Here is a 17385-nt window from a genome sequence, read left to right as displayed (position 1 = left end):
GGAAAGATTTAGGAGTTGTATGTAGCAGTAGTTATAAACCTTAAGGAGCTAAATATTTGGAATTATTTACTCGTATGTCATTTTGAGACAAAGGCAAGGATGATGTTATTGACTGCTAACAAATCCAAACAATTCAATAGTAGAAACTGAATAGTTATAAACCATGTTTTTTTATTAATTCCTTTATTTTAGATTCAGCAGAAGAAATGTCATCTAACATGATTGCCATAGGTGGTAAGTTAATTTTAATTTTTAATTTCCCTTTACAAGATTTTATATAAAAGTGTTATAGTAATTTTAAATGTTTGTTTGACTTCAATTTGTAGTAGAAGTTAGAAGAACATTGCGTGATGTTCAACCATCGCATTACATATTCAAGATAGAATCTTTCTCTTTACTTCTCGAAACAAAAACTAAAAATTTTGAATGAAAAGTTTTGAAGCTGGTAGCTATAAATGGTGTGTTTTGGATTTTTTTTTCCTTCCATACTCTTAATTTATCCATGTCTCTACATCAAAATTAAACTAATCATATCTATTTATTTTTTAGTTTTTAGGAAATTGTCTTTCTATCCTAAAGGGAATAAGAAAAGAAAGGTGAAAGATCATATTTCACTATACCTGGCAATATCCGATACACAGAATTTTTCTTGTGATTGGGAAGTGAATGTCAACTTTAAATTATTCATCTTTGATCATATATGTGACAAGTACTTAACTGTCGAAGGTAGTTTCTCCATTACATGTGAATTTTTTTGAAATCTGCTATAGTAACATTATATTTATATAGATAGCTATGTATATACGTAGATGATGAACCAGTAAGGCGCTTCCACTTGATGAAGACTAAATAGGGTTGTGATAAATTTCTCTCTCTTGTAACCTACATGATTTCAAGCAATACACTAGGTGGAATAACAAGTGGCCAGCTATAAGAGTATAACGGTTAGTGTTTTGAAGGGTTTCATTCTTTATTCTTCAATCTTCATTCTTTTTTTGCTGCTAGTTGTTGAGAATTTGAATTAACTAATTATAATATAGAGGAACAAACAAAAGAGGCATAGTTAGCGCCTTTTGGTCATGATGTGATAATATTCTCTTTGTGATTTAAAAAGGGTATTATGTAGAATTATTAAATGGATTGATTCCATGTAGTTGTTCGGTATTTTGGATGGAATGAGTAGTGAAACAAAAGTGAGTAAAGAGAACATAAGTGTGTGGATTTTGTTGGGATTATATGCCCTACAAGCCAATTAATTAATATTAATTCAATATTTTTTTATAAATATGATATTCATGCATTGGGCTTTACATATATTTGCATGAGATGCATTATTGTCCTCAAGTTGCATTATAGGTGACTTAAGTGTGTAAATGAGATTTACACGCGGGAGATTAGGGCACACCGGTTTCTTGCACCTTGGCATTGTTCACAGTCAGTGATAAAAGTTGGGCACTTTTATCTATAAGACTGTAACACACTTTACCTCTATAAGATAAGATGGTTTGTCTCGACCATTAGGGTAGTTGACTCTAAGGTAGTGTGTTAGTATGCTCAGAGTACACTGAACTGAATCACTATAAGATCACACTATACAAATTACTGTTATTATTTTGGTGTGATTCTTATCTACTAAATACATTAAGCTCTAAATCCTGAGAGGTTTAGTGGACTCAAGTTTTAGTATTGATCACTTTGACTTACCAACATGTGAGATCTTTTAAGGTCAATACCATAGTATCTTGGGTGGCTAATGTTGGAGTTCTGGGAACACAAATGCTCAACATGGAATCCACACTCTTTATAAGAGTTAGAATATCCCCTTGATGTAATTTAATAAGTTTGATCACTGGAACCTGGCCAGGGCATTTTAGTAAAATGTTTACTAAATTATTTATTTTGAAAATTCTTTTATAAAAGAAATTCAGTGATCATAAGTATTAAATTGGTTACTCAAGGAATATAAGAAGTAAGCATGCCTTAGGTGGGACAGTATTTATTTTCCTTGGGGCTACTTATGGATATTCGGTAGTGGAGGGACTTAGTTATAGTTATTTAGTATGAAAGGGCCTTGTTGTAATTTTTGAATCCTAGAGTGCAATTACAATATTATTATTGTGGTGCTTATTGTAATTAATTAGATAAGATAGAGTTATGGGATAACTCTATCTCTATCTAAATGGAGCTAGGATAAGAATTCCTTTTTTGATCCTCATCTCTAGCCCCATCTATATAGACGATATATCTCTTATTCGGGATGAGATACAATCTTACAGTATAATAACGAGTGTGAGAGATATAGGGTTTCCACAAACCTGTGTATTCTAGGGATATAGATGTGAAGGTTTACTGGTGTTCAAGGTCAAAGGAGGACAATCTAATTCACTATTATTCTCGGAGTATTGACGATTAATCAATCGTCCAAAGGTATGAAATCCCTTTTTAGTATTTCTTGATTTGATGAAATATCATGTGGTTATGCTCCTGAAATTATATTATCGCTTCCGTTGTGCCTTCAATTAGTTTCAAAGCAACCCATATGTTTTTCATCAAATCATAGTGATGATTTGAATACCTGATTTTAATCTATGCATGTATAGATTTGTGTTCATGAATTCTTTTTGTTTTATGAATATTTAATTTATTATTATTATTTTATTTGTTTGATCTGTTAATCTATGAGATAGAAATCGGATCACAGTGATGAAAAATAAAATAATAATATACTAGTTTGCAACGGCTTGTAAAGACAGCCGCGTGTGATCTGTTTTCACCCATGTGATGGGCTTACTGTTTTATGCACTGGATGAACACAAGGTCTTGTGATAGAGAAGGCAATTATTTAATTGCTTTTAGAATCACGCCCAGGTTGTTCATACAGAGGGATTTTGATATATATATATCAAAATCCCTCTGTATGATATATATATATATATATATATATATTTCCTTTTTCCAAGTTTCACCCATGTGATGGGTATGATTTAAATGATATTATATTGTATTTAAATTCTTTCGTTGAACTCTTCATCACCCATGTGATGGGAATTGTTGTAATAAATATAATATTATATTTAAGTTTTCATAACAGACCACTTTCTAACCATGTGATGGGCTTACACGCTTCGATTATAGATTATTCTATATTAACCTCCCACTGTTATGTATTGGATGTATATCTAATATATGATTGTTGAGGGTTTTCTTTTAAAGGTTGCTCAGGTTAATTATATTTAAGATCATATGGCATGGGTTATGGTGATGAATAATCCGAATTTTAATTATTAATAAACCCACAGTGGCTAGTGACGATGGTGATATGCTTTTTGATTTTCATTGGAAACTCATTGTTAGTTTGAGTTTGAAAGTCATGCTGTATTTATTTGTATATATATATGAACTTTTTAGTTTTCTAATGAAGGCATTCCAGTAAAGGTCTTCCCATGTGATGGGTTATCCATACAAAAAGTAATCAGATTACTTTTGATCTTGAGTAGAACGTCCAATATGATAAAACAAAAATAAAGGTTTTTATTCGCATTTATCGTCCAGTGCTGGTAACGAAAGGATTTGAGAATTCTTTGGTATTTTATTTTTGGAAGTTGTCCAGTGTGCCCATATAAAAATAAAACTGTTGGATTTTGGGTAGGCTAAATACACATGATATAATGCATAGATTGTTACCCAGATTAGTTGTATATAGTTTACATGGATAAAAAAATTATTAAAGGAAAACTAGTGATTACCAGGTTTATGTTCCTTTTATAAAGTATATGGGATTTTAATTTTTTTTTTTTTTTAATAATGACCTTCCAATTAAAGACTTTCTATGTGATGGATTGTCCATATATATTAGAAAATATATTGATATAATGAATAGGTTGCTCTATTTGCTCAACACATTCATTTGATATATTGTTGATGTTCAGTTGGATATATGTATGTATTTGTATATATATCAAAGCTCACTTGCAGGTGCAGATTAATTAATTTAATCTCTCTCATGGCCTGGTACAATTTTAATTTATTATTAAATTACATGTGATGTAATTAATTAGAAGCGGCCTTGTAAAGGGCTGATCTAATAAGGGTTACTTTTCCCTAGCCGGATAAGAATTAATTAATTATTTATTTTATCTTGTTTAGGATTTTTGTAAGCCCTAATTGGGTATAAGGAAAAACCTTGTATTATATTATTAAATTTAGGGTTGAAGTTCTTGAAAAGTTCAAGAAAGGATTCAAACAAGATAAGAGTCAACGGCTTCCAATGGAGGAATTTGGAAGTACAAGGTGATCATGAGATGATATTTAACCGGCCATGAGAGGGGATTAGCACTATTGATGAAGCAACATGATTTTTTGCATGCTTATATTCATGTGATGGTTATATGCTTGAATGTCTTGTTTAAATCATGAACTACTCTAGTTGTGTTTTAGTTAATTTTAAACTAAACAAAATTGGAATTATTGATTTAGGTTGTTTTGGGAAAATTAGCACTTTCCAAAATATTTTTGAAAATTTGATTTTTAGAAAATTAAATATATAAATATATATATATTTTTAAATTTTGTGGAAAGTGTAGGATTATCCCATAGTTAAGCTCAAGAAATTGAGCTAAATTGACCTAAATGGATTAAGCTCATTGAGCCTAAAGGAAATTTTAAAATAGATTCCAATATTATTTAGATTAAAATTAACATTGTTATATAATGATATTATGCATGAGATGCATGGAATTTAAAGAAAACTCTCTAATTTTAAAAATCAAGTGGGAGCGGGATTTAATTTTAAATTCCACAGCCTTTCATTGTCAATCTATTGTAAGGTGTAACAAGTACCTTCCCACCAATCTTGGGTGCTCCTCCGGAGGGTATTTGTTTCACTGGTTACTAGATATAGATTTCGCATGATAGAACTAGCGGTAGGCGGATGGCGACGATCACCATTAGGAGATGGACCTTATTCAATTGCACTACTTCTAGACAATAGTATACACTTGACTAAGTGGGAGTACGCTCCACCTCAGGGGGTATTTTCACTTAGAGGCCTAGGTTAAATCGGTTGCAGTATTTTATTTGGCATGAGATGCCTAGATAGTGGGATGTGGTGGAAATTGTTTCCGTCTAATCAAGGTAGTGACATGATCTCTTGGTAGTGGCATGTTCTTATTGCCCCCTGAGAGAAATGAGTGAATACCTACAGGGATTATGATTACCGATGTTTTCATTATATCTGTGGTTTAGAGAGACCAATGGAGTGGCTATATGAAAACTAAAGTTTAATTTTTGTTTCAGAATGTATGCACTTTTATTTATGCATGAATGTTTATATTTCAGATGTCGAATGTTTTCAATCCACTTGTTGCTATACTTAAGGACAACAAATTAACAGGGTCAAACTATATTGACTGGAAGAGAAATCTTCACATTGTTCTTACTACACAGGAGTACAAATTTGTGCTCACTCAAGAGTGACCTCCTATGCCTGACCCTGATGACAGCCAGGAGCTAAAAGAAATGTATGAGAAGTGGCAAAAGGCTGATGAAATGGCCAAGTGCTATATTTTAGCTTCAATGTCAAATGTTTTACAACATCAGCATCAGTCTTTTGTCACTACTCGTGACATTTTGTTGAACCTTAAGGAAATGTTTGGGGAACAAAGTAGAGCGGCACGACAAGTCGCAATGAAACAGATTATGAACGCTCGTTTGCCCGAAGGAACTCCAGTTGGCGAACACCTTTTAAAAATAATTTCTTATTTCAATGAACTAGAGGTTCTTGGGGCAGACATAGATGGTGAGACCCAGGTTGATATAATTCTACAATCATTGCCAGAGTTATTCAATCAGTTCAAACTAAATTATTCTATGAATAGTATGGCTTATTCTTTATCAGAACTGATGAATGCTCTACAAGCTGCAGAAGGTATTTTTTAGGGTCAAGGGAGTGTTCATACAGTGGAAAAGGGTGCTTCTTCTCATGGAAAGCCGAAAGGCAAGAACCCTAATAAGAAGCAAGGTTCCACCGTCCCCAAAAAGGTTGGTACTAGTGGTGGAATTGTCAAGGCTAAGGGAAAAGCTAAAATCAAAGGAAATTTTTTCCATTGTGGTAAGGAAGGACACTGGAAAAGGAATTGTTGGGTGTATCTAGCAAAGAAGCACTCTGAAAGTATGCTTCAGTCACTCATTATTCAGACATGATATGTGGTTGGATCTACGAATACCTAGTTTGTAGATTCTGGAGCCACTAACCATGTTTGCAATTTATTGTAAGGGTTCCAGGAAACCAGAAGACTGAGTGAAGGGGAGATATCTATCTTCATCTTGCTTCACAAGCAAGGATAGCGGTAGTATCAGTAGGAGTAGTTATTTTGAAATAAATTATAGGAGTTTATTATTAACGATCGTCTTTATGTACCAGAGAGTAGAAGATACTTGATTTCTATTTCAGTTTTTTCAAAATCTGAGTTTTCAATATTTTTGATTTAGAAGTTTTAATAAATAAAAATAAAAGGTTTATATATTCTGGTACATTGATGGATAGTCTTTATTTAATTACTCTTATACCTCACTCTTTATATGATGCTGAAATAATTGAGACATCAAAAACTACGAGTCCAGAATCTCTTATTATATCGGAACCTTAACGTAGTGGGAGGGTTATCAGGCCATCTAATAGGTTAATGCTCTCGGGAAAGTCTAACGAGATGATCACAGAAGAGCAAGATCCCTCTATACTTATGAAAAGGTTATGAATGGTTGTGACACAAAACATTCGATTTGATCAGAATCTGAATGGGTTTTGTGTATACAAGAAGAGTGATGGAAGCGTGGTGGTGTTTTAAAGACATAGTTCAGTATGGGGATATTGTTGTCACTAAGATTGCATCTGCAAATAACCTTGCAGATCCTTTCAGTAAGACTCTACCAACTAGGGTTTTTGAGTCACATATTGAAGGGATGGGTGTTAGATGTAATGGTAATTGGCTTTGAGTACAAGTGAGAGATTGTTGGGATTATATGCCCTACAAGCCCATTAATAAATATTAATTCAATATTTTATTTATAAATATGATATTCATGCATTGGGCTTTACATATATTTGCATGAGATGCATTATTGTCCTCAAGTTGCATTATAGGTGACTTAAGTGTGTAAATGAGATTTACACGCAAAAGATTTGGGCTCACCAGTTTCTTGCACCTTGGCATTGTTCACAGTCAGTGATAACAGTTGGGCACTTTTATCTGTAAGACTGTAACACACTTTACCTCTATAAGATATGATGGTTTGTCTCGACCATTAGGGTAGTTGACTCTAAGGTAGTGTGTTAGTGTGCTTAGAGTACACTGAACTGGATCACTATAAGATCACACCATACAAATTACTGTTATTATTTTGGTGTGATTCTTATCTAGTAAATACATTAAGCTCTAAATCCTGAGAGGTTTAGTGGACTCAAGTTTCAGTATTGGTCACTTTGACTTACCAACATGTGAGATCTTTTAAGGTCAATACCATGGTATCTTGGGTGGCTAATGTTGGAGTTCTGGGAACACAAATGCTCAACATGGAATCCACACTCTTTATAAGAGTTAGAATATCCCCTTGATGCAATTTAATAAGTTTGATCACTGGAACCTGACCAGGGCATTTTAGTAAAATGTTTACTAAATTATTTATTTTGAAAATTCTTTTATAAAAGAAATTCAGTGATCATAAGGATTAAATTGGTTACTCAAGGAATATAAGAAGTAAGCATGCCCTAGGTGGGACAGTATTTATTTTCCTTGGGCCTACTTATGGATATTCGGTAGTGGAAGGACTTAGTTATAGTTATTTAGTATGAAAGGGCCTTGTTGTAATTTCTGAATCCTAGAGTGCAATTACAATATTATTGTGGTGCTTATTATAATTAGTTAAATAGGATAGAGTTATGGGATAACTCTATCTCTATCTAAATGGAGCTAGGATAAGAATTCCTTTTTCGATCCTCATTTCTAGCCCCATCTATATACACGATATATCTCTTATTCGGGATGAGATACAATCTTACAGTATACAGAATAACGAGTGTGAGAGATATAGGGTTTCCACAAACCTGTGTATTCCGGGGATATAGAGGTGAAGGTTTACTAGTGTTCAAGACCATAGGAGGACCAATCTAATTCACTATTATTCTCGGAGTATTGACGATTAATCAATCGTCCAAAGGTATGAAATCTCTTTTCAGTATTTCTTGATTTGATGAAATATCATGTGGTTATGCTCCTGAAATTATATTATCGCTTCCGTTGTGCCTTCAGATTTATGTGGAGACACTATAACTACAACAAATCTGATGATGATATATATTACAAGAGAAAAGAGAATCCATGTTATGATGTATCTGACTTATGTGATTCTTGAAAACCCAACTGTGTGTGTGTGTGTGTGTGTTTTGTGGATTAGTTTAGTTAAGCTCTAATAGAATGTCAGTAGGGTACTGAAAACGAAAAAGAGCTAACAGCTCATGACTATATGCCATGAAGTTTTTAGTTAGTTTCTTCAACCCCTGAACCCCATCTACTAATCTTATCTTACTGCAAAACAAAAAATGCTCTCTCTCTACACACACACACCAAATACATCTATCATAAATTCCAAACATGCATGCACTCCACCGTTAGTATGTAACAATATAATGACTGAAGAAGTACTATTACACTACAAGAAAATTGATTTTTTACAACTTGTAATTAACAACATACAAGAAAAGCATGTCTTGTTAAGTGCTTGTTTAAGACTTGTGTTTAAAACAGGTTGTTAAATATTAATCACCACAATTTGACACATTTGGGTTGTGTTGAATTGGGTTTGAATTCATTGTTTTCATTGTTATTTGATATCAATCACCACAATTTGACACATTTACAATTTATTGTTTATGCTGAATTTGGTTTTTGGGTTGCAATGTAATTATGATTTGTGAACGGTAGAAGAGAAATATGCATTTTATGTCTCTGTTTAGTTACTTTTCTCAACTGGGTATTACTTAACTTTTATGTCAATGACTTATAGATTGAATTTTCATGTCATTTTTCCAAAACTAGACATCCTATTATCTCTTCCATCACCCGGAAAGTCTATTTTATTATTATTCTTATTATTTTGAAATCAAGTTATAGATGAGTTTTATGATTTGAAGACACTTTATTGTTTTCTAATGGTTTACAGATGATTGTGTTGCTACACAAATAGCAATAAAGCATCATTTTATAAAAGGAGATTGACTTCTTTTATCTGCCGAGGTGGTAAAGAATATTTGGTCTAAATGCTTGGTTTGAGATTGCTTTCAGAAAGAAGGAAGAGCAGAGAGAGAGATGCGTTAATTTTAAAATGAGCAAAGGTCTGTTTGTCAAAATTCTATGCGAACTTAATGTTACTAAAGAAGGCTTGTTTGCTTTAGTAACTTAACTAGATATGGAATTTGTATAAAACAACATTATGTCTTCTATATGCCGATAATACATTGATAGGAATGGTTTTATCCTTTAGTACTGGTATTACACTTACGAGAAGTGGCCAAAAAATTGAATTAATAATGTTGGCCCTGAATTTATGAGAATATAGAGTTGAGATATATTAAAATACATAAAATGTATGGATCCTTGAGGTGGATTTATCTAGAAGTGTCTATATCAAGTAATCAATTTTAGTAATTGTTTGGTTCCTTCACCAATGTACTTAACCTGCCATCTTGAAACATATATTATGATTAAACATTTTTTATGTGCCCATGTTCCTTAACATTTTCACATTTAAGCAATAATTTCTCTTTTATGGACTTGTAGGAATTCTAAATTTTTATTTGTAATTTCTTATGTTCTCCTAATACTTAGTTTCATTGTATGAACTGATTGGTGCAAATAGATTGTGGTCAATCTTAGATTGAAATACACGGACAATTTGGTAAAGTCACTTAATGGAGGTAGGATTTATTATGGAAGTGGCAGAAAAATTATAGTATGTTGCCCCTATTAATTTTATCCATAACCTTTTTCAACCAATTCTTAATGTGGTCTCGACTATTTTCCAAGAACCTAGTTAAACACAATCCTTATTCTTCAGTATCATTTTATTTTTCTAAAGATGTTGCACCGGAATTTTTTCTATCACACTTAAGATATCTTAGATAAAAACTTGCTTGTTACAATACCAAATTGTAATATCATGAAATAGAGAGTAAGTGAAATGCACGGTTGTAAACACTTCTATCCTGGGCATGTTATGATGCACATGTTCAAGGATGAATTCTAAACATGATATGCTACATATGAAGAAAGTTAGAGATGATGCCTAATATTCAAAACCAAACTCCATTCACATAAATATCCCATCCTCCACTTCACAAAATCAACAACCTATGATCATTCAAGGCTCGTGACCCCCTCTATGCAATATAGATAATAAAAATGATCGTTATGGCTCGCGACCCCCTTTTAAGCATAAATGAAGCAAAGAAATGTTATTGAATGAGATGATGAGAATTTTGCCCCTTTGGATTAAAAGCAATGAATGGTGAAGAATCATGGTCTCAAGCCCTTACAAGCTTTCAAGAAGGTAACACAATGATATTATGCAAGTAAGAAAGCATTTCATGTTCAGATTTCCTAAACTTAACCACAATTTACAATTTGGTTCAAGTTTTTAAGCAATTTAAGTTCAAGATGACATTCCAAATAATCAAGAAACATTAACCCTAAACTTATTTCAAATTTCAGTTTAAAGTTCAATTTCATACCCACAAGTGTGTACTTAGCCTAAGTATGACAATGGCATCCTAGATAAGCATTTTGAACTCAAAATATTCTCTTCCCCCTAAACTTATTCAAAGATTCAAGAATCATGATGTTGCAACAAAAATTTATTCAAAAGAAGCAAACAAGCTTTCAAAACCATGACTGTGACCAAGGTGTGCAAAATGTATATGTACACGCAACAAGTTGCAATTTATTCCAAAAGGCAACCTTATTCAAAGAGAACCACATTAGGCCAAGTTCAAAATTCTATGCAACATCACAACATTTGACTTCATAAAGGTGGGTAGAAGATGACAATTCAACACATTTTCCAAGAAAAGCTTCAAGTTCGTGCCAACTTAGCTCAAAAGATATCAAATATAGGCCTAACATGGCAAGAATCAAGAATTGGACAAAAACATCTCAATGGCACTTGAAATATGCATTTGGATGAAGAATAGAACAAATGGAACCAAGTTCAATTCATTTACTTTTTGGTCAACTTTTGGAAAATCTCAAAACTTTGGGTCAAAAATGGAATTTTTTGAAACTTAGGGTTCAAGTGCTTGCATGCATTTTGAATAGACACCATAAGAAGCATCATGCATTGAAACACTTGGTATTTGAAGGAATTCAAGACTCAACTTCACATTTAAATTTCAAAGTCCAAAAACTCATTTTCTAACATTTGAAAATCAACAAGTGGTTTACAAATGAAATTTCCAAGTTTTGAATAATATTTTTCCAAAAATGCACCTTAATCAAGAGCAAGAGTCATTTTAAGTTCAAAAACTTGCAAAAATTTTCATTTGAAATTAATGCATTTAGAATTTGACTTTCCATTTTCAAGGTTGAAGAACACTAGTTCAAATTCAAGGCACAAAATTCATGCATTTACAACAATGTAGACAAACATCCAATGCAATTTCACACTTAAGACAAGCAATTAAAATGGAATGGGGACATGCCTTTCAAATTATCAATTTAAAGTATGTGCATCAAAGCAATTTCCAAGAAATTTCAACATAGTTGTTCTCTACACAACTCACTTCAATCTAATTCCAATTTGAATTTCAAGATTGCAAAACCAAATTCCATTTTAAACAATGAGTTGTTACTTGAATAGTAACATCACAAAACAACACTTCAAAATTCAATTTCAATTTTTCAATTTAATAGTGAACAATGAGCATTCCATTACAGATTTGGAATCAAAACACAAGTTCGTTTTTCACAAATTCCAACTTCTAACAACACATGCACATATTGAAAAGAGTTTGAAAGAATTTTATCATCACATTTCAATATTATGCATTACAATTCATTTTTCAATTTCAAACTTAAAACTTATATACATACATCACAGTTTAAAGTTTAACTATCAGAATCTGAAACCACAAGGCAATACACATATATATCTAATCACAGTCCCAAATTAATCACAACAATTCTCAATAAACTCCAGTTTAGATTTTTGCCCATACTCCATGTAATAGCACAACAACTGCCCAACAAAACCAAAGCTAGCACATACTCCTCTATCAACAAAATCCACGAGGACATAGCCCACAACTCCACAATAATGCCCATCCTCCACTCTATATCACAGTTCATACAGCAACTAAGTCCTAAAATCAAGTCCTAATTTCATTTCATTTCATTATGCTCTACTTTTCATTTTCCATTTTGTATTAACCAAGAGGCAGAGATATATACATAAAATAAGAAAAAAAAAATAAACAAAATAAAATGAAAATTTAAAAATTGAAAACAAAGTGGGTACATACCTAAGATCTCAATAGCAAGAGAAAAGGAATAAAGAGAGAGATTGAGATGGACTGTAAGAAATTCTGGCCAAGCATGGCCGGAAAAGATGATTATAGGCTGCCAGAATCTGCAGGGAAGCTTGCTTGAATATGTGTTAGCTCTAAAAATTGTTTAAGAAATAGGGATTGAAGAAAACCCTTAAAATGTTTGAGAAAGAGGGATTGCAGATTACCTGAAGAATGAAGGTAAGTCAGGCTGGATCCTCGGTTCTAGAAATTGGTTCAAATCATTCAACTCTCATTTTCCAGTCGAACTATAACTTCAAGCAGAGATAGAGATAGATAGGAGATATAACTTCAAGCGAGGCAAAGATTGGAGATAGAACTTCAAGCGGAGATGGGGTAAATGATCATGCCTCCTTAATAGAAATAATGGAAGAAATAAGATTAGGACATTTTGAGAGAATGGGTGTTGTCGGCAGTTTGCGGTGGCGAAGCGCTTGTGGGAATGAAATTAAGAGCAGAGTCTCTGTATTGTGTGTGTGTGTGTGTGTGTGTGTGTGTGTGTGTGTAAATGCTAACATGGAAAAAATGGCTACCAAATTTTGGCTGAAAATTGGACTTTTGCGCCCGGAAGAGACGAAAACTGTAGGCGGGATTTTTATTTTTTATTTCACATTCACAGGAAAAAAATACTCCCTTAAAAGCATATTTATCAACGAGTGGCTTTTTTCCCGTTAAAGTTGATACAATCCTTCGTAAATACATGGAAATATTAACGGGCTCCTTAAACTCCCATGAAAACCCTTTTTTACGAGGATTCTACTAACATCTCGTGAAAACGTGATCCTTTATGTGTATTTATGAGAGAAAATAAAAGATCCCATAAATACTCCCTCGTAAAAACCCACTTTTCTTGTAGTGACATGTTTACTTTTGCACTTGTACTCATTCGTTGCTATATTTTGCTTCAAAAATGTATTTTACCAACTTGGGAGGTTTGCCATATGAAATTCTTGTAATTGACATGTATGAGGCTATGGGCCATTGTTTTACATTCAATTATTCATATTAAGTTTGTTGACGTGTTCGCAAACTCACATCTCCTTGAAAATCGGCTTTAAACCTTTGTTTTTGAACCAATTCATGAGGGGATTTAAGGCTTGGGTTGAACCTTAATGTTTTTGACATGTAGTAGGTCCTACAGCACTCTTTCGAGTCATTTCGGCCTACCAAGATGCCATTTCGGTCGACCGATGGCTTTTGGGAACTTCATTGAACAGTAAAACACACATTCCAGTAGCCAAAATCATTGTTAAGGTCCATTTCGGTCGACCGAAGTCTTATTTCGGTCTACCGAAGTGACCTCCCCTCAACAACCAGCTTTTAATAAAAATTTTATTCATTTCAGTCGACCGAAATGCCATTTCGGTCGACCTAAATAGCTCTCATGCACCAGCCTTCCAGATTTTGTTTCAGCATTGTTGTTTCGACTTCAAACGATCATAACTCCTCCATTTCTAATCTAAATGGGGTAATTCTTGAGCCTAAACTCAAGAATTTTGAGTCAGCTTTCAAATGGTACCAATTTAATTCTTAGATTCAAATCACAGTGGGAGTTATTCATGTTTTAGTGAGGTAGTGTCAGTTTTTGCTTAAACCAGGAATTGGCATTTTTGTGGGATTCTTGGCCAAAGTTCTTAGAACCTCTTGGAATGTTGTGAAATGATTAGATTAGGTTGTATTCACCTTGTTTGAATTGTTTAGAGTCAATTTTCTCTTTTTATTTGTGAATTGACCATTTCGCCCCTTAACTAACAGATTTTGCCCGTTTTAACTCTAGTTTCCTCTTTCGCTCTCTTTAAGTTCCGTGACTTCATAGAATGTCACATTGGTGTCTTAGAGATGATTTATATCTCTAAGGACTATGATTTTATCTTTCGCTTCCGCATTTAGGATCTGTTACCGGGTCAACTTTTGGGTTATCACTGACGCACCGGGTTGAAAAACTTGGGCCGTCACAAGTGGTATCAGAGCTCCTAGGTTTGAATACCTTAAGACGATAGGTTTTGGGTGCATATCATGTTTTTTTTTATCTACTTTGATATATTCACATGCCTTTAATAACATGTTTACGTGTTTCTTGATAACACGTTTGGTATTATGACATGTCTCTATGTTTATATGCTTATGTGTTTAAAAGCATCCTTGTTTGACATGTATGCTTACTTACTTAAGTGCTTAACTATTTAAAGAGATTTCTTTAATTGTTTTAGTATGACCGTATGTTGCATACCTTGTCTTGCTTTATGTTTCGTGCATTCATAGTATGAGTTGCGTTTAGTCATAATAATGTGTGTTATTGTTGACCTCATTTCTTTCATACATTTAGCATCATGGTTGTCATGCATGGTGTGATACCCCTGGATTTCCGGATGCAGGTTGGCCAGGCCCATGCCCGATTACCCGAGGATATCATACCAATTAGCAATAAACAAACACAGAATACAATTCAGAAAATAGGAATAAATAAAATTGCTGAAAAGAAACTAGATTGATAATCCAAATACTGAAACCTCAGAATAAAATTTTATAAATAAAGAATTATTCTGATACATCCAAATTCTCTATTTCTAATACAACTCGGGAATCCATCTGGTGGACCCCTAATAAAACTAACACTGAAAAATGAACCACCGGAAAGGAATCTAATGCTAAACCATGCAGGAACCGCCTACGTCGTCGGTAGAGTGAGTAGTCGTCTATGCTCAGCACGTACAAGCTCTAAGATCTGATACCATCCGTTACCTGAAAAATAATAGTGGGTCAGGCCCACGAACAAGTTCTATCCTAACTACAATCCAAACAGAGACCCGATAAGCAGATACATCCTAGATGTCTCAACCATATCTATATAGTCCGTAAATAGATATATATATATATATATATATATATATATATATAACCACACTACAGGACTCTCACTAGACTATGCTAAGGGTTTCAACCTGAATAGAAGGCATCATACAAAAACGCACCTGAGTGGGCATGACTACCTAAGCCTAACAGAGTATACCTCAAACAACATAGCTAGCTATGCATCCTACTGCATATACGCTCCCTAACCGTCGACTATGAAACTCAAGTTCAGATCGCGGTACCATAATTTACATATATAAATTCCCATCCAAACCAATGTAGTGCCGGTCAACTGTTCGTCACTCAAGACACAACATTTAATCAGGATTTAAATGTTTTAGTTGAATCCCTATCCTTCCTAATACAGAAATATAAACAACCATCCAATATGTCGTGCAACTGTTTAGTTGACAGGACATGAAACTATGTAGGATTTAACTATTTTAGTTAATCCATTCCGTATGTATGAATGGGTAGGGATTAGCGTTTTGATCTAATCCGTCCTTCCATATACCACCGTCCCATATCGGTGCACACCATGCAAATGATCCGTAAATGATGCAACATTTTAAGCAGTTCATCAAGTAATGTCCACATAATCCAAACAGTTGAAAAATGTAGAATTTAAATAGTTCATCAACTAGAAAGCAAGAATCTGTCCATGTACTAACAAGATAAAGTTTAATAAATTATCCAGTTAAAATCTAGCATCCATCCAGGTAATTGACAAAAAATATATAATTAATTTTGCAATTAATTCCAGGCCATCATACAATTAGATTAACCAAACCTAAGTATTAGTTCAACAATTTAAGTCCAAACCATAATCCAAATAACTTCAGGGTGGTGCTTATCAATACTGCAATTTACCTCCAAGCCTAAACCCCTGTATTACAGAAATAATTTTAATAGTCCAGCAATTAAAGTCCAAGTCAATAACCCAAGTGTTAGCAGAATAATAACACATATTTCAGTGATTAAAATTCAAATCATAATCTATCAAATTGCAGAACGAGTCTTAACGTTTCAGCAATTAAAATCCTAACCTTAATCCATGTAATTATAGAAACAAGTGTAATCTTTCAGCACTTATCTTTCAGGACATACCTAGCCAAATCTGATAAATAAATAGCTCTACTTTGCATCTAAAACTAGATTTATAATCATGTTATAACATGCTAAGTTGCTAAAATCAAGTCAAACAATTGATTTTCTTCTATCCGTTAAACACATACAAAGTTGTTCATTTTCCTACCAATTTAAACCTATTAGCTTTGAAGTATAATTTAGACCATACAAGATGTTAAAACATAAACCAATATTTAAGAACTCCCAGTGCACTCCCAAACATTCCAGACTACTCAATTCATCCAAACAGCACCCAAGGAATACCCAAATTTTGTAGAATTAAACAAAATAGGAGAGAGCCTGCTCTTAGAATGCAAGATCAGGCTCTTGCAAGCATGGAGCCGTCTCCATGCCTTCTTGGAGTCGGCTCTTAAATGATGGGAGCCAGCTCTTCAATTCCAAGAGCCGGCTCTTCATTCCTATGAGCCTTTAATCTCCTCCAGCTCCGTTTTCTGACCATCTGCTTCAACACCGGCCACTTCCACTCCTTCTGTGTGTTTTTAAAAGTATTCGTAGGAGTCCTAAGTGTGTCCAGAGTCCTCCCACACTCTTACTTAAGTCAGTTTGCATTAAATAAAACCTTAGAACATTCACTGAGCAAATATGCTTAGGAAGAGCAAACACTGTAACCAAACTAAACCAAACTTGCATGAACTGTAACAAAGTAAATTCACACATACAGAAAATTGATATAGCATATAATAAGCGTCTAAAATTCAATTTAATAACCAATTAAAACCCTAGAGACTTTCTAAGGATGCACAGAACACAGGCAACGGGAGAGAGAAAGG

General features: G+C 33.5%; 1 protein-coding gene across 1 annotated transcript; it reads left to right on the top strand.

The window, feature by feature from the left end:
- The first annotated feature begins 5481 nt into the window (after positions 1 to 5481).
- Positions 5482 to 6993, top strand: LOC132296550 (uncharacterized). Its single transcript, XM_059794741.1, has 2 exons — positions 5482 to 5926; positions 6908 to 6993. Exons 1-2 carry the CDS (start codon positions 5482 to 5484, stop codon positions 6991 to 6993), a joined length of 531 nt encoding a protein of 176 aa, XP_059650724.1.
- The last annotated feature ends 10392 nt before the right edge of the window (positions 6994 to 17385 follow it).

This window comes from Cornus florida, unplaced genomic scaffold (genome assembly GCF_030987335.1).
Source record: "Cornus florida cultivar Cherokee Brave unplaced genomic scaffold, ASM3098733v1 CherokeeBrave_3.0.0_Hap2_Chr02, whole genome shotgun sequence".
Classification (NCBI taxonomy): Eukaryota; Viridiplantae; Streptophyta; class Magnoliopsida; order Cornales; family Cornaceae; genus Cornus; species Cornus florida.
The sequence above is the reverse complement of the archived record's forward strand: the minus strand, read 5'-3'. Positions and strand labels throughout refer to the sequence as shown.